This window comes from Pelophylax lessonae, assembly GCF_965119305.1.
Source record: "Pelophylax lessonae genome assembly, chromosome: 2".
Classification (NCBI taxonomy): Eukaryota; Metazoa; Chordata; class Amphibia; order Anura; family Ranidae; genus Pelophylax; species Pelophylax lessonae.
Window position 1 is genome coordinate 129,770,560 of NC_138769.1, and position 17,503 is coordinate 129,788,062.

The 17,503-nt window shown below is 47.3% G+C and overlaps 1 protein-coding gene across 1 annotated transcript in view; it reads left to right on the plus strand.

The window, feature by feature from the left end:
- Window positions 1-17,503, plus strand: part of SPAG5 (sperm associated antigen 5) — a 374,185-nt gene that overhangs the window by 152,971 nt on the left and 203,711 nt on the right. The window contains exons 8-9 of the mRNA XM_082245996.1: window positions 10,563-10,682; window positions 11,962-12,054. Of these exons, the coding sequence (XP_082102122.1) occupies window positions 10,563-10,682; window positions 11,962-12,054 (213 nt within the window). The remainder of the gene's footprint in view (window positions 1-10,562; window positions 10,683-11,961; window positions 12,055-17,503) is intronic.

Below are 17,503 nucleotides of genomic sequence, written 5' to 3' on the forward strand. Positions count from 1 at the left end.
TATGGCCGGGGTCTCCTTGTCGGGGTCCCGTTCCTCCCTGGATCTTGTGGGGTCCGAGGTGGAGGCTGAGGTTGAAGGGGTGGATAATTCTCCCCCTGGCTCGTCTGAAGAGCTTGCGCTCATGGATGACTTGGTTGCTTCCATCAAACAAACGCTGCGCTTGCAAGATGAACCGTGTCCGCCGGCTGCTTTGGCAGCTTATGGGACAAAGAGAAGGCGCAAAACATCGCAGGTTTTTCCCTGCACTGATGATTTTCAGAGCGCCGTTAAGGAACAATGGCGTAATATTCGCAAACCTTTTGCGGTACCCAGTAGGTTTAAACTGCGTTATCCTTTCACGCCCGCTACTGACGAGCGTTGGTGTGTACCACCTCCTGTTGATCACGCGATCGCGGTTCTGAATAAGTCCACTGCGATTCCTGCTGAGGAGACCCCGGTATTCCGGGATGCCACGGACAAGAGGCTGGAGTCTCTTGCCCGTCATACCTATTCTATTATGGGTTCTATGCTAAAAGCTCTGTTTGCTTCCCTTATGGCGGCCCAGGCGGTCGCGAGTTGGACGCAGGTACTTAGACGCGTTTTGGTGGCTGACTCAGCCCCGCAGGCGACATTGGACATGGTGGATCAAATCCATCAGGGTGTCATGTATTTGTGCGATGCGGACTTGGATATGGTCCCGTTGGCCGCACGTGTACACGGTGTGGCGGTGTTGTCTCGCCGTTTGGTTTGGTTGAAGTGTTGGTCGGTGGACCAATCTTCTCGCAAGACTTTAGCCAATCTTCCTTATGACGGTTCTCGCCTTTTTGGCGAATCCTTGGATACACTGATAAAGAGGATCACGGGTGGTAAGAGCACGCTCTTGCCCCAATCCCAGAAGGCTAAGTCGGCTCCTGGTAAGAAGCATGCTTCCTTTCGGCCCTCTCAGGGGTCCTTTCGTGCCTTTCGGCCGCACTTTAAGGGCAAACCGTTCAAAGGTCAGGGCTCTCAAAAGAAGCCGTGGACAGGTAAGCAGAAGTCCGGCCAATCCGGATCCGCTGCCCACAACAGTGCGGCCTGAAGGGGTGCCCTCACCCGGTTCTGGGGTGGGGGGACGCTTGCTCGGTTTTCTACAACCTTGGCTGGCCCGTGTTCGGGACAGGTGGGTTCAGGAAATCGTTCGATCTGGTTACAAGATCGAGTTTCTCTCTCGGCCGGAGAGCAGATTTTTTCCCTCAAATCTTCAACTGTCTCCGGAGCGTGTGCGGGACCTGAGAGCTCAGGGAGTGGTGGTCCCGGTGCCTCATCGGGACAGATTTCGGGGGTTCTATTCAAATCTGTTCACTGTACCCAGGAAGGAGGGCAAGGTTCGTCCAATTCTGGACCTGAAGGCTCTAAACCGCTTTGTGCGGGTTCGCAAGTTCCGCATGGAATCTCTGCGGTTGGTGGTGGCTGCCCTGGTTCCGGGGGAATTCATGGCCTCCATCGATCTGAAGGATGCGTACCTACACATTCCCATTTTCGAGGGTCACCAGAGGTACCTTTGATTCGCCATTGATCACTACCAATTTGTGGCGTTGCCTTTTGGCCTCGCTTCGGCTCCGCGGGTTTTCACCAAGGTGCTTGCGCCACTGCTGGCCTTGTTAAGGGTCCAGGGCATCTCTGTCCTGGGGTATCTGGACGACATTCTGGTTCGGTCTGCGACCAGCCATTGTCTGGAGAAGGATCTGTCCGTCACGGTGCAGACTCTGCAGGAGTTTGGTTGGACGATAAATTATCCAAAATCGACACTGTGCCCGGCGGTTCGTCTTCCCTATTTGGGAATGATCCTGGACTCGGTCCAAGCGAAGGTCTTCCTACCGGACGACAAAATCAAGGTTCTTCAGGGAGAAGTCCAGTCCCTCAGGGATGTTCCGTGCTCATCCCTGCGGAAGTGCATGCTGTGTCTGGGTCTGATGGTCTCGGCTTTCGAGGCAATTCCCTTTGCCCAGTTTCACACGAGGGGTCTCCAAGCGGAGATTCTGTCCAAGTGGGACGGGCGTCCGCAGTCTCTGGATGTCTAGGTTTCGTTGAGCCGTCGCACCAGAAGGGATCTTCTGTGGTGGCTCCAGTCCCCGGCGGTGTCGGGGGGGAAAGTCTTTTCGTCCTCTTTCATGGACGGTGATCACCAAGGACGCCAGCCTGTCGGGCTGGGGTGGTGTTCTGGGCTTTCTGTCCGCCCAGGAATCCTCCCTTCCGATCAACATTCTGGAGTTGCGTGCTATAAATCTCTGCCTTCACCGTTGGACGGACAGGCTGCGCGGCTGTCCGGTTAGGGTGCAGACGGACAATGCCACGGCGCTGGCTTACGTCAATCACCAAGGGGGCACCAGGAGTGCCCGAGCGGCTCGGGAAGTGGCCGGCATTCTTTCTTGGGCCGAGACTCATGTCCCGGCGATATCGGCGGTACACATTCCGGGGGTGGAGAACTGGCAGGCGGATTATCTGAGTCGCCACACCCTGGATCAGGGGGAATGGTCTCTCCACCCGGCTGTCTTCCAGATATTGTGCGCGAAGTGGGGTCTTCCGGAAGTGGACCTGTTCGCGTCTCGTCTGAACAACAAGGTAAAAAGGTTCGTGGCAAGGACGCGCGATCCTCGGGCAGACGCGTCCGACGCGTTGGTGGCCCCGTGGCACCAGTATCGGCTGCTGTATGCGTTCCCGCCGATCCAATTGCTGCCCAGGTTCCTTCGCAGGTTGAACTCGGAACCACACGGTGATTCTTGTGGCACCGGACTGGCCTCGCCGGTCCTGGTACGCGGATCTCGTGAACCTGGTGGTCGACGCTCCTTGGCGTCTGCCTCTTCGAGAAGATCTCTTGTCTCAAGGGCCGATATTCCATCCTGCTTTACAGTCGCTGGCTTTGACGGCCTGGCTGTGAAACCGAGGTCCTGAAGGATAGGGGTCTCTCTCCGGAGGTCATTCACACTTTGATTAACGCGAGGAAGTCTTCCTCGGGGAAGGTCTATCACCGTACTTGGAAGGCCTATTTTGCCTGGTGTGAGTCCAGGGGGTTTTCACCTCGCACTTACTCGGTGTCTAGGGTGTTGTCCTTCCTTCAGACGGGTGTCGACCAGCGTTTGGCGCTGGCTACGGTCAAGGGTCAGGTGTCTGCGCTGGCCGTTCTTTTTCAACGTCCTGTGGCGTCTAACTCTTTGGTTAGTACCTTTGTTCAAGGGGTGCGACATCTGGTCCCTCCTAGGAGGGAACCTTTACCTCCTTGGGACTTGAATCTTGTTCTGTCCGTGCTACAACATGCTCCCTTTGAATAGATCAGGAAGATCTCGTTGTCCATGTTGTCCAAAAAAGTCGCTTTTTTGGTGGCGATCACTTCGGCTCGCAGGGTTTCGGAGCTGGCAGCTTTGTCATGCAAGTCTCCGTATCTGGTCCTTCATCTAGATAAGGTGGTCTTACGACCTAACCCTTCTTTTCTTCCGAAGAGGGTTTCGGATTTTCACATCAATGAGGATATTGTCCTGCCTTCGCTCTGCGCGAAGCCCAAGCATCCGAAGGAGGTGGAGCTGCATTCCTTGGATGTTGTTCGGGCGATTGGGGTTTACCTGAAATCGACTGCATCTTTCCGCAAGTCGGATTCCTTGTTTGTCCTTCCTGAGGGACCTTGGAAGGGCTTGGCTGCATCGGCCTCTACCATTGCCAAATGGATCAGACAGACTGTGGAACAGGCCTATGCTTTGAAGGGGAAAGTTCCCCCTGTGCCTGTGAAGGCACACTCTACCAGGTCTCTGAGTACGTCTTGGGCCTGTCGTCATGGGGCTTCTGTGGCCCAGGTGTGTAAGGCGGCGACTTGGTCGTCCGTTCACACCTTCACAAAATTCTACAGAGTGGATGTTCAGGCATCGGCAGATGCTTCCTTTGGCCGCAAGGTTCTTAGTGCGGCAGTTCCTTAGAGCCTCTTGTATGGGCTCCTTGGCTGTTTGAGATACATGTTGTTATCCCTGGGTTATTTGTTTTCCTGGGATTTTTGCTTCTGTTGAGCAAGTTTTTTCTTCTGTTGCCCAGAGGGTTTCCTTCCTTTGGTAAGGTTCCTTTCTCTGCTGTGGAGACGGCGTTGCCTTGGGCACGGCTGCGTTTCCCACCCCTCATGTTTGCACTGCTTTGGGACGTCCCCATTGTGACGAATATGAAGAGGGCGGCGACTGTCGGAGGACGTAAGGGAAAACTGAATTTTTGTAAAATCTTACCTGTAAAATTCCTTTCTCTGAGTCCTCCGACAGTCGCCGCCCCCGCCCCTCTTTTGCGGTTGAATGTACTCTCTACTGCTATTCCACTGAAACTGGAGTATGGATACAGGAAGTAGGAGGGTATTGACTGAGGGGACCACCCCCTGGGAGTGGGATGTGTTAAAACTTTCATATTAACATATTCTGTTGCCTAGCTACTCCTTCGGAGCAAAGTCTAATACCCCATTGTGACGAATATGAAGAGGGCGGCGACTGTCGGAGGACTCAGAGAAAGGAATTTTACAGGTAAGATTTTACAAAAATTCAGTTTACCGTAAAATTCCTTTCTCTGAGTCCTCCGACAGTCGCCGCCCCCGCCCCTCTTTTGGAGTTCTTATACACTTAACTGCTTGCTACCAAACTGAGTTGGGATGGCTGATTGCAGGGGGGTATTGGACCAGTGGGACAGCCACCATGGGTGTGTCTATGCAAAAATGCTTTGTTTTTAACAAGTCTTGTGCCTAGTTACTCCTGTGGAGAGGAAGTCAATACCCATTGGTGAAGACTGTATGAGTGGGGGGCGACTGTCGGAGGACTCAGAGAAAGGAATTTTACGGTAAGATTTTACAAAAATTCCGTTATTTTCTTTTTTTTCAATTTTCAAAACTTTGTGACATAAAGTGAGATCTGTAAAATACTCAAAATGCCTCTCCTAATAGCTTAGGGCAGTGATGGCGAACCTTGGCACTCCAGATGTTTTGGAACTACATTTCCCATGATGCTCAACTACACTGCAGAGTGCATGAGCCTCATGGGAAATGTAGTTCCAAAACATCTGGGGTGCCAAGGTTTGCCATCACTGGCTTAGGGTGTCTACTTTCCGAAAAGGGGTCATTGTGGGGCTTTGTGCTATCTTGGCATTTCATGGCCCATGAAACTGTAATAGGTAGTGTGGAGTGACATCAACAATTTATGCCCTTAGAAAGCCTGAAGGCAGTGATTGGTTTTCGGGGTCCTGTATGCGGCTAGACTGCCAAAAAGTCTCACACGAGTATCCCCGTACACAGGGGAAGCAGCAGGATGTATTTTGGGATGTTGTTCCACATATACTCATGGCATGTGTAAGCAATATATCAATGACAACTTTTTTTTTTCTTTGTCATTTTTCAAACATCTGTGACAAAAAAATATTCAATTGGCTCAACATGTTTCTCAAAAAATTCCCTGGGGTGTCTTTTTTCCAGAAAGGGGTAATTTTGGAGGGGGAGGGTTTGTAGTTCCCTTCGTACATTCCAGTCAACCATAGTTTGTAGACGCTAAAACGTTTGCGTAAACCGATCATTTTGCCCTTTTTTTTTATTTTTTTTATTTTTTAATCAAAGATAGGTAGCTAAATACATTTTGGCCTAAATGCATGACAAAAATTGAGTTTATTGAAAATTGCCTTTTGTTCTCAATTTTAGCTCTTTATCGGTCATTTATATCGCAAACAATAAAAATCACAGAGGTGATCAAATGCTGCTAAAAGAGAGCCCTATTTGTTGGAAAAAAGGACATAAATTTAGTTTGGGTACAGCACTGCATGACCGCGCAATTGTCAGTCACGCAGTGCCAAATTGCTAAAAATGGGCTGGTCATTAAGTAAATCCTTCCGGTCCAAAAGTCTCTAAGCTACAGATCGGCGGCTATGTTTGCGTAGCCTCAACGGTCATTTTCCTATGGTTTCCCTTTGAAAGTTTGCGGTGGCCATTTGGGCAGTGAGTCGGCAGTGGGTGCCCTTGCTCAGCCTCTAGTTCTGATCCAGGGATTTTCCTCTTCCCCATCGCTACATGGTGTGTAGTTAGTTCGTGCTGTGAGTACCTGGCTGGCGGTGGCGAGTAAATTTGTGGGGTTTTCTCTCCTTCTCTCTGCTATTGCAGTTGTAGTGCTCTGTGCTGGGCCTTGTGGTGCTAACAGTGCGGTGGGGTGTCACTTGCAGTGTGTTACACTTTTGTGTGGGTTCCCCTCTCCATTCATGGAGTCCCTGAAACATATTCCATCATCGAATCCCCTATGAGGCTGTCGGGCCCTCCGGATCCCAACATCTGACTGCACTGACGGCGGTCTTGGAGTTCTTGGTGTCCAAGGTAGATTTTGTCTTGGGCAAACGGGCCAGCAAGAAGTATCCCCCCCCGCCTTCACTAGTTTCCTCTGTCTCATCCGATCCAGAATCTGATTTGGCCACCGCGGGTGCGAGTTAAGCTTCGGTGTCTGCGTCCGCGCTACCTGCATGCTAAGATAGTGAGGTTGATTCCTCTGCTCCTCTAGCCGCACATGAAAAGGCGCTAGCGGATGCACTGATTGTATCAGTGCGGGAAACCTTAAAGATTGAGAATGCGTCTAACGCAACATCGAAAGCACAGGTTACCCTTGGGAACCACAGGTGCTCAAAAACGGCAAAAGGTGTTCCCATTTCCCGCCTTCTTTGACAATATTGTCACAAAACAGTGAGGGTTCCTGAAACGCACCTTTTGCAATCCCTAAGCATTTTGCAATGCGGTACCCCTATGAGGATTCCCTCCTTAAAAACTGGACGGTTCCTCCCTTTGTGGACTCCCCGGTTTCCAGGTTAAATAAAGCCAATGTCATCCCAGTTGAAGAGTCCCCGGTCTTCACAGACCTGACTGATAGGAGGTCGGAGGCCTTGACCCGCCATATGTTCACTGTGGCTGGTTCAGCACTTAGACTGGTATTTACTATTGCCCTGGTGTCGCAAGCTATGACAGAGGGGGCAAAACTTCTATGCCTGGACCTGGAGGAGGTACAGCTCCCCCCTGCCTTTGCGGAGCTGGCGGATCAGTTGGTCCAAGGGCTACAGATTCTGTGACACCTCTTTGGATGCCACTCCCTTGATATCTAGATTTGTCTGTCTCAGCGTTGGTCCTGCGGCATATTATCTGGTTGAAATGCTGGCCTGCGGACCAGGCTTCTAAGAAGGCCTTATTTGATCTTTCATTTGTGGGGATTGCCTGTTTGGAGCTTTCTTGGATGACCTCATCAAAGCCCTGAGAGTGGGAAAGAGTACTCTTCTTTTCAGGCTTCCAGGGGTAAGGAGTCCTGATCCAGGACAAGTGGGTCCACAAAGTCATTCGCTCCGGCTACAAGATCGAGTTTCGATCGTCTCCTCCGGAAAGGTTTTTCCCTTCCAACCTTCACTTGTCCCCAGATCACTTAGGGAATCTATATGGGGCAGTACAAGACTTGTTAATTCAAGGGGTGATTGTTCCGACATCGGAACGTTTTCAAGGTCTTTACTCAATTCTGTTTACAGTTCTGATGAAGGAAGGCAACCTCAAGGCGCTTAACTGCTTTGTACGGATACAGAAGTTCAGAATGGAATCCATTTGCACGGTTGTGGTGTCCCTACATCAGGGGGATTTCCTTGCCTCCATCGACATCAAGGATGCCTACCTTCACATCCTGATATGTGCCGCCCACCAGCGTTTCCTCCGCTTTGCCATGGGCGAGGAGCACTATCAGTTTGTGGCGTTACCCTTTGGTCTCGCCTCTGCTCCTCGGGTTTTCACAAAGGTATTGGCCTAGGTGCTGGCATTGCTGCGTCACCGGGGGATAGCGGTACTGGGGTATCTGCTTATGCGAGCAGAGTCTTCGGAGATTACTCTAACTCTGAGGGAATTTGGTTGGATTCTGAATCTTCAGAAATCTGCTCTGGTTCTGTCCACAAGCCCTGGACTAACTGGATCTGACGCTGGACTGGGCCTCAGCCAGAGGGTTTCTTCCTCTGGAAAAGCTTCAGAAATTGCAGGAGGCAATTCAGCTTCTGCTGTCCAGCAGACGTTCCTCTCTTCGGACTTGCGTGCGGGTGCTGTGCTTGATGGTGTCTACCTGTGCAAACAGGCGGTTCTGTTTGCACAGTTCCACATGAGATCTCTGCAAAAGAAGATTCTGGTGAAATTGAACAAGGATCCTCAGTCTCTAGACAATCTGATCCTGTTAAGCCGGAGTACGAGGGGGTCCCTGGTTTGGTGGCTTCATTCTCCGGCACCTCGTAGGGAAAATTATTTCCTTCCCTGTACTCGACGGTCGTCACCACGGACTCCAGCCTGTCCGGGTGGTCAGGCGTCCTCGGCACATTGTGCGCTCGGGGTCTGGTCTCTGGAAGGGTCCAGACTACCAATCAATATACTGGAACTCCAGGCGATCAGACTGTCTGGCTCATTGAACATATCTCCTTCCCGGGGTATCCGGTACGAATTCAATCAGACAATGCCACGGCCGTGGCTTATGTCCATCACCAAGGGGGCACAAGAAGTGTCCTGGCAGCTTGGGAAGTAGCTGGCATTCGAATGTGGGCAGAACAAATCATTCCAGCTCTCTGCTGTATACATTCCAGGAGTGGAAAATTGGCAAGGGGATTACCTCAGTTGACAGGCGTTGGACCAGGGGGAATGGTCACTTCATCCGGTGGGGTACTCCTGAGGTGGATCTGTTGGCCTCTCGCCTCAATGGGAAAGTGCAGAGCTATGTGGCACGTCTCGGGATCCTCTGGCCAATGCCACAGATGCATTAGTGACTCCTTGGAGTCAGGATTGTCTGATTTACGCCTGTCCTCTCAAGCTTCTGCCGAGACTCCTGCGCAGGATTGAGGCAGAAGGGGTTCTGGTCAACCTAGTGGCTCCAGACTGTCCTCGCAGGTCTTAGTACGCCAATCTGGTATGGCTGCTTGCCGATGCCCCTTGGACACTTCCTCTCACTGAGGATATGCTTTCCCAAGGACCAATTTTCCATCCTGCTTTACAGTCTCTGGTTTTGACGGCTTGCCTGTTGAAAGCCAGTTGCTAAAGGATAGAGGCTTCTCTGAGTCGGTGATTCCTGCAAGCTAGAAAATCTACTTCTTGGAAGATTTGTACTTTGAAGACGTACATTGCATGGTGCGAATCCCTCAGGGTTCACCCTCACTCCTTTTCGGTGACTCGGATCTTGGCTTTCCTCCAATGAGGGTTTGAGCAGCGCCTGCCCTTGAGTACCATCAAGGGCCAGGTCTCGGCCTTGGCGGCTTTCTTTCAACGTCCGTTGGCCACACATTTCCTGGTGCATACCTTTTTTATCCAAGGAGTGAGACATTTGGTTTCTCCAGTGTGGTCTCTGTTGCCGCCGTGGGACCTCAGTTTGGTGTGGTCAGTTCTCCAGAAGCCTCCCTTTATAGATATTTGGGAAGTTCCCCTGCTTGCGTTATCCCAGAAGGTAGCCTTTTTGGGTGCGATCACTTCTGCGTGCAGGGTGTTAGAGCTGGCGGCGCTGTCTTGTTGTTCACCTTACCTGGTGGTTCACAGAGATAAGATGGTTCTTCGTCCATTTCAGTCGTTTCTTCCGAAGGCTGTCTCTGATTTTTATTTGACTGAAGACATCGGGTTGCCTTCCCTGTGACCCAGGCTTAAGCATCCTAAGGAAGTTGCCTTGCATTCCCTGGATGGGATTCGGGCAATAAGGGGTGTACCTGGCAGCTACAAAGTCTTTTAGAAAGTCAGACCCCCGATTTTGTCCTCACGGATGGACCTTGCAAAAGGCTGGCTACTTCTGCTGTGACCATTTCCAGATGGATCAGACAGACTGTGGTTCAGGCTTATTCCATTAAGGGTCAGGTTCCTCCTTTCCTTGTTAAGGCGCACTTTACTCGGTGCTGCAGGTTTGCAAGGCGGCCACTTGGTCATCTGTGTACACGTTCACAAAGTTTTATAAGGTGGATGTGTTGGCATATGCTTCCTTGATAGTTGAGCTCCATTTTTCCTATTTGGCTATGCTTAGCCTCGGGGAAGGTTTTTTTCTTACTGTTACCACCCCTTATGTTTGACACTGCTTTGGGATGTCACATATAGTCATGAAGATGAGGAGCTGTGTCCATCAATGGACAAAGGAGAAATTGGTATTTATGACATACCAAAATATCCATCTCTGATGTTCATTGACGGACACAGCACCCGCCCCTCTATGGAGTTGGGTTCTTTCTCTTCCGACACTGCTTGTAATAAAACTGAATACCATAGCAGAGTGTGGGAGTATTCCCCCTGGGACTGCCCCGTAGGCATAGTTGCGTTTTTTTTCTGCCTAGTGTCTTACTCCTGTAGGGGGCAGTATAACCCATATAGTCATGAAGATGAGGAGCTTTTGTCCGTCAATGCACATCAGAGGGATGGATTTTTCGGTAAATCACATTTTTTTAAATTTTATTTATGGCTGTCTCTTGCTGTTTTGGTGAATCTTTTCTAATTATTAAAAAATGTAAAAAAAAAAAACAAGCATTTGCTGAATATCCAGACTGACCTATTTACACTAAAACCATGTAATTTGTTGTCTTGCTGTATGTAGGCAGATCAGTGTCTGGAGGATCTTGAAATTCACTCTTCAACTGTCATTGCTCAGCTTCGCAGAGACCTAGAATCTGAGAGGAGAATGTGTGAGGCTGTCCAAGAAGCCTATAAACAGCAGGTAAATTTCAACAAGTCTATAGGGCATTATTCCATGTTTGCTGAAAACTTGGCTTTAAGCCCCTTATCAGATTAAAGTTAATTTGCAAAGGGTTTCTATGCTGAACTGACAAAAGGTTTGTTTTAAACAACCCTTTAACTGGCCATGGATGCATTTCATCTTGGCTGGTTCAGCAGGGACTGGCCTTAGATTCAATCCATCTATGGGCAGGCTGGTTGTATCCAAGTCAATCAATCAATTAACTTGGGTACAACCAATTGTTTTTTTTAACATGCGACTACTGCCGGTGACTATAGCTGCCAGCATTCTTTGTGTTCTGCCGGCTAAGAAGGCTACCCATCGGCAGAATGCAATAGCGCTACATCAGGGATTTCCCTATTTACACTGAATGTATAGATCGGTTCAATCTAGCGATTTTCTTTCCTTTCACCCCTGGTGGAAGAAAAGGAAATGAATCCTTCATTGCTTGCCTTAGGCCTTGTTCTCAGTTTTGACAAAATGTTTAATGCGCATCAAAAATGCTCCCAAACACTCCATGCGCATTAAAAACACCCCTAGGCTCCTATAGCACGTTACCATGGACTTGAATAGAAGGAGTTGGGATGCTTTAATTCAGAATGTAGTTTCATCTTTAAAGCGAAGCAATGCAAAAACCTCATGTTTTGATAACGTGAATAGCTCTGTGTGCTGTCCATATACTCAATTGCAGACTGCTTTACTAGGTATTTGAGGGGCATTTAAAACGTGCCTCAAATACCTGCTTTTAATTCCAGTGTGTACAGGGCTTTAAAGCCTAGAGTAAAGGCTGGCTATCTCTTTTCACAACTAAATCTCCCTTTTTAGGTGGAGGGTATCTGTGTAAAGCTCAATCCATTTATGAGCAGGCTGGGTTGTACTTAAGTCGGTCTTTCAATTGACTTCAGTACAGCCAGCCTGTTGGGCTTTTTTATTTTTGTACAAAGACTGCAACTGACTATAGCTGGCAGCAGTTATGATTGTATTCTGATGGTGGAAAACTTCCTGGGGAGGGATTCCCCTATCAACACTGACTGTATTGATTGGAGAATCAAGCACATTTTTTGTTTACTATTCAGATTTTCTTATCCACAAGAGCTCAACTAGATTTCCCAAAATTCACTGAGCTCCTTTTGGTGTCTGATATATGCATTACAGTTTTTGGGAGATCTTTTTATATTGTAGTTGTACATGCTGATACACTGTATGCTTATAGATACTTTTTTATTAGTGCAAATTTAATGTTTTTATTTTTCTCCTGAAGTCTTCTTACAATGAAGAGTTAGTAGAATTTGTTCACAGAGCTCGTTCTGTTTCATCTGAAGTGGAAGATGACCGAACCCAGCTCTTGATTCAGGTATTGTTTTAACATGTTATCTCTTTGTGGTTTAAAAAAAAAAAAAAAAAAAAAAAAAAAGTTTTATGTTTTAACCACTTTAGCCCCAGCCCTATTTCGGACACTTTTTGTTCACAAGTTAAAACCAGTATTTTTTCCTAGAAAACTACTTAGAACCCCCAAACATTATATATATTTTTTTAGCAAAGACTCTGGAGAATAAAATGTCGGTCATTGCAAAATTTTTTGTCACGCGGTATTTGCGCAGCGGTCTTTAAAACGCCATTTTTTTGGAAAAAATTTGAAAAATCACATTTCACTGCATTTAAAAAATACTAAACAGTAAAGTTAGCCCATTTTTTTTGTATATTGTGAAAGATGATGTCACGCCGAGTAAATAGATACCAAACATGTTACGGTTTAAAATTGCGCCCCCCCGTGGGATGGCGACAAACTACGGTCAATAGAGATCTCAATCTGCGACGCTTTAAATTTATTTAACGGTTACCAGTTTAGAGTTAGAGTGTAGCTCTTTTTTTTTAATTATTGCCCACGCTCTGGCGATCGCGGCGATACCTCACATGTGTGGTTTGAACAGCGATTTCATTTGCGGCTCGACTTGCGTATACGTTTTTTTTTGTGCGCGAGCTAACGGTGACGGGGACGGCTAAATTTTTTTTTTTTTTTTTTTCCTATTTATTTTTTCTTTTTTTTTAAACTTTATTACAGGTTTTTAAAAAAAAAAAAAATCTGATCACTTTTATTGCTGTCACAAGCAATGTAAACATCCCTGGTGACAGCAATATGTCGTGACAGGTACACTTTATGGAGGGATCGGGGGTCTAAAAGACCCTAGACCCCTCCACTACACTTCCCTGTATGCAAAACGCCGAAAACGGCATTTTTGCATACAGCCGTTTTTCAAATCTGCCGCCTTTTGCAGCACAGTAACCCGGACGTGACGTCATGGACGCCGCCTCCGGGTTACGTCATCGGAGACCCGATCGATGCCGTTTCCGGCATTCATCGGGACTCCATCCAGCCGGCGGACGTGCCGGCTGGGTGCTCGGGGCTCCCGGTGGGACGGTAGCCCCGAGCAAAGCCGCGGAAGGCGGCGGGAGGGGGGGGACGTCCCCTCCCGCCCCCCCGGGTAACGATCGAGCGGCTCCCGAGCCGCATCGATCGTTACCGACGGAAAGCCGACCGTCGGCTTCAAACAACGGTACCGGGATGATGCCTCTAGCTAGAGGCATCATCCCGGTATAACCACTCAAAGTCAGCCGACGTAGAGGTTACGTGACTGGTAGTAAAGTGGTTAATAGGCTAATTTAATGAATAGAATACCTGGGGTACAGGACTTGGCAAATAATAAATTTGTGCAACTCTTATAATTTTCAGAAGAAAAATGTTTGCAGGCTTCTTAATTTCAGACTGGGTTCTAAATCCCACAGTCATTTCTGGCAGAGTGGTGTAAGAAATTGACCCCATTGCATGTTTAAACCTTCCCCAGTCTTGCCATACCTAATTTTCTTTTTTTTTTGTTAGAAAGATTGGTGCCATAATTACTATGGGCTTAACATTCAAATAATCTGAAGTCCTGGTTCTTGTTAGGACCCTTAAAACTTGCTCTGTGGGGTGGAATTATTGCTTTCAAGAACTGTTTTGAAAAGCGTTTTGATCCATCTTATAAACAGTTGCCTAAGGCCTGCAAGACACTTGTATCCCTGTTCTAGCATCTACCTAATTTGTATTTTAAGCTGAACTCCAAACTGGTTTATATGAATGTTTGCACTTTTCGGTCCACCCTTGCTTGGTGATCAGTATCATGTGGACAGTCACTTACCTGCTGTCAGTCGGGGACTGAGGTAAATGGATCTATGTAACTCTGTTAGCTTTTTGTCACTGATACATAGCAAGAAGGCTCCAAGCCTGAAGCCATGAATTCTAGTATAAACCTTTTGCCACTGGAATTAGGACCTAGAAAAAAATAAGTGGAAAATGTGTAGAGTCAATTAAATCAAAAACCTCTGACGTGACTTCACTTGGTAGGGAAAGAATTGTATCTTTCTCTTTCGTTCATTGAGGTACACAGCGCTCCATAAATCAGAACTAGTGGGTTATATTGCCTCCTCCAGGAGTAAGACAAGGCAGAACAACAAACACCTGGCTATGCCCATGGGCTGTCCTCAGCTGGTATATAACCCCCTCTCTGCTCTAGGTAATCAGTTTTAATCTGTCTAGTCAGGAGTAAGGACCTAGGCTCCTGGCTGGGATCTCTGGTCCTAGCAATTTTTTCTCCTTCACCACATTTTTTTTTTCTCTCGGGAGATCTACAATCAACTGCCGGGCTGGGTGACGGGCTGGATAATCTAGATCCAGTGGTCCCCCCAGCCAGCTGGGCTTCCCCCACTCCCTTTCCCCCCTGTATGGACCTAGAGTCTGGTGGGGGTCCCAGGGCAGAGAATGCAGCAGAGACCCCCTGGGGTCTAAACCCGTTGTCCCCACTCTAAGGGTCCTGGGATAGTGCGTGCCCTGCCCTGGTAGTTTTGGGTGGTCCCAGTGTAGGAGACCCCTATGTGCATGCTCTGCTGTTTGCAATGTAGGTTTAGTGCAGGGGGGTCCCAGTGCAGTGTCCGGTGCAGAGTGCACAGCAGATTCTCCCCTAAATGTGTTGCAGAGGGTGCAGGAAAGATCCTGGCAGCATGCTTAAGTGTTTGTAGCTGATGGTGTCCATTTTCCATGAGTCTGGTTGGTCTCCGGTTGGTGGCCATGTTTGCGTAGCTGGATGGCACGGTGCCATTTTCCCTTAGTCTAGGAGATGCTGGATACAACTGAAGCCTCGTGGGGATGCCAAAGCTCTCCCTCTTCCTCCTTAGTTTCCTCTTCCTATGACATATGAACAGGGAATAGCGTCCATGATGATGCTGGGTTTGAATTCTCAGACGCTCCTCCGGTCGGTAGGGTCTTTGGCGGTCCCTGTTATCTCTCTCTCTGCTGATAAGGTACCCTGAGCCTTTTGTACTGCAAGGCCTTTCTTTCCTTATGGAGCCTCAGGGTCACATCTCCCCCACTGACCCCCTCGTGGAGGTGGCAGGTCCCTTGGAACTAAATAAAAATCTCAGTGTGTGTTACACCAAATGAGGAGACTGATGCGCTTAAGGAGATAACAGTACTAAATAATAAATGCAGCTACTTAAAAGGAAAAGTACATAAGATGATATTTAATCAAGAAGGCAAGACCCACTGTATACAAATAATAGTAGCGCAAACAATATGGCAATATTAAATCATCATTATTATAAAAGATCGTGCAGATCCCAGGAAATATCTAAAATCCAAATAAGTCCCACAGTCCTCCAACTCGGGGTATAAGCAAATTGATGTGCATTCCAATTATAGAGTTCCGATAAGAGTGCAGTATAGAAAGGGATCACCTCATTCTCCACCACCAAGTGCCAGGAACAATGCAAAAATGGCCACTCACTAGAACCCAATGCTTTCTCACTCTCGTGAACAAGCAGACATCACATTATGGTATAGGGTCCAATGAAGAATCCACTTCCAATTGTTCAGTTCTCCTACATGTACTGGGGCTCCGGTGTTTGAGAACAAATAACAGCCTCCACTAGTGCAATATTGCATAAACAATTTATTCATATAAATTACATGAGACAATTGCACTCACTTGTAACTCATTTCCTTGACGTAGTAATAAAGAAGGAAGGTAATAAATTGGGTCATTAAATTGTTTTTTAAGCCAACTGACCGCAACAGTTACCTTGCAATACAAAACGGCCATCACCCGAATTGGCTTAAAAACATTCCCAGGGGCCAATTCATGCGAGTGAGACGTAATTGTACATCCACTCAAGATTTTATTGAGCAATCTGGGATTTTAAAGGAGAGGTTTTTAGTTAAAGGTTATGGTGAGGTTGCTCTCGACAGTGAAATAAAGAAAATACTAGCGGCACCAAGACCTCTGGGCCCATCGAATACCCCTGTTGGGGATACCATTGATTCCAAGCAATGGAGTTTTTTGTCGGATTTTTCCAATGACTATAGGAAGGGGGAGTCTATTTTTAGGCAACATTGGCCCATCCTGTATGGACAGGACTTTGGGGCCTTTTTTGCCTGAAACACCTTCCTTCATATATAGAAAGGCTCCAAATGTTGGGGACAGGATTGTGAAGAAAGTCCTGGATCCCCCGAATATAGCCTTCTTTCCCAATCGGAGTGGGTTCCACTCATGTGGTAGATGTAGAGCTTGTTTCTTTACACCAACCAATTAGAAAAACGGGATGAATTTTCAGTTCCAGCAATTGGGAGGTCCTTCAGAATCAAACATCTGATCACATGTGATACCACACATGTATAAGCGCTCATGTGCCCCTGTAACCTCGTGTACATAGGACGCACTAAACGTACCCTTAACATAAGAGTGGGTGAGCATATCACCAACCTACTCAAAGGTAAACGTGAACACAATGTGTCAGCCCACTTTCGACAGTATCATCAGCAGGAACCAACGGGTCTCCACTTTTGGGGAGTGGAACGGGTTACTCCATCATGGCAAGGGGCTAACTGGGTCAGGGAACTTTCCAAATGTGAAACCAAGTGGATTTTCCTGACCCAGTCCCTCAATCCAATGGGGCTTAACATCGAGCTTGACATTAATTGTTTTATAAGCGACTCTTAATTTGTACTAATGACCATTTATGTTCTGTGTTCTTTGGTGTGTGTGTGCACAGTATTGGCTGTACACATATGCATACATTCTATATTGATCGTCCTTGGTATCAAATTCTTTATAGAATTTGGGCTTTATTTCTGCTTCAGTTGATTTTAAGTAATTATATTATTTATATTTAATTTTGACATTTGTTTTATGTCTATTAGATGCCACATTTTATTAGCTACTATGGAGCACTATTCAAATAGGGTGTGGGGTCAGTGTTATGATTCTGCTGTTCCTCATTTCCCCTGAGTGCTCTATTCATTTGATCCCTTTTGCACTATTAGATGGGTTTTATGATTAAATGCAATTTATTGTATTTTATTGTATTTTACTTTCACTCATGCTCTATATGGGCTACTGTGTGATTTTATATTGTCAAAACATGTGCTTAAAAGAGGCAATCAAATTACTGCTTATAAAGCAATTGATACACATCTAAATAATATATTGATAAAAAGTATAGTCCAAAAAGGTTGTGCAAAGTGTAGAAACAGAGATGCCTCCACCGTGTTATGATAACTCTTCAATCTGTGATAAGTTGAGGACCACGCTATGCGCTTACCACAAATCAAATGTAAAAAAGCCCAACAGTATATATAGGTTGCAAAGACAGAGACTCATCCACCGCAGTGCTAGAACTTCCCAATCTGTGATGAAATGAAGATCACACTATGCGCTTACCACGAATTAGATGGATAAGAGCCCAACTCAATATGTAGATGGTAAGCTCCTGAC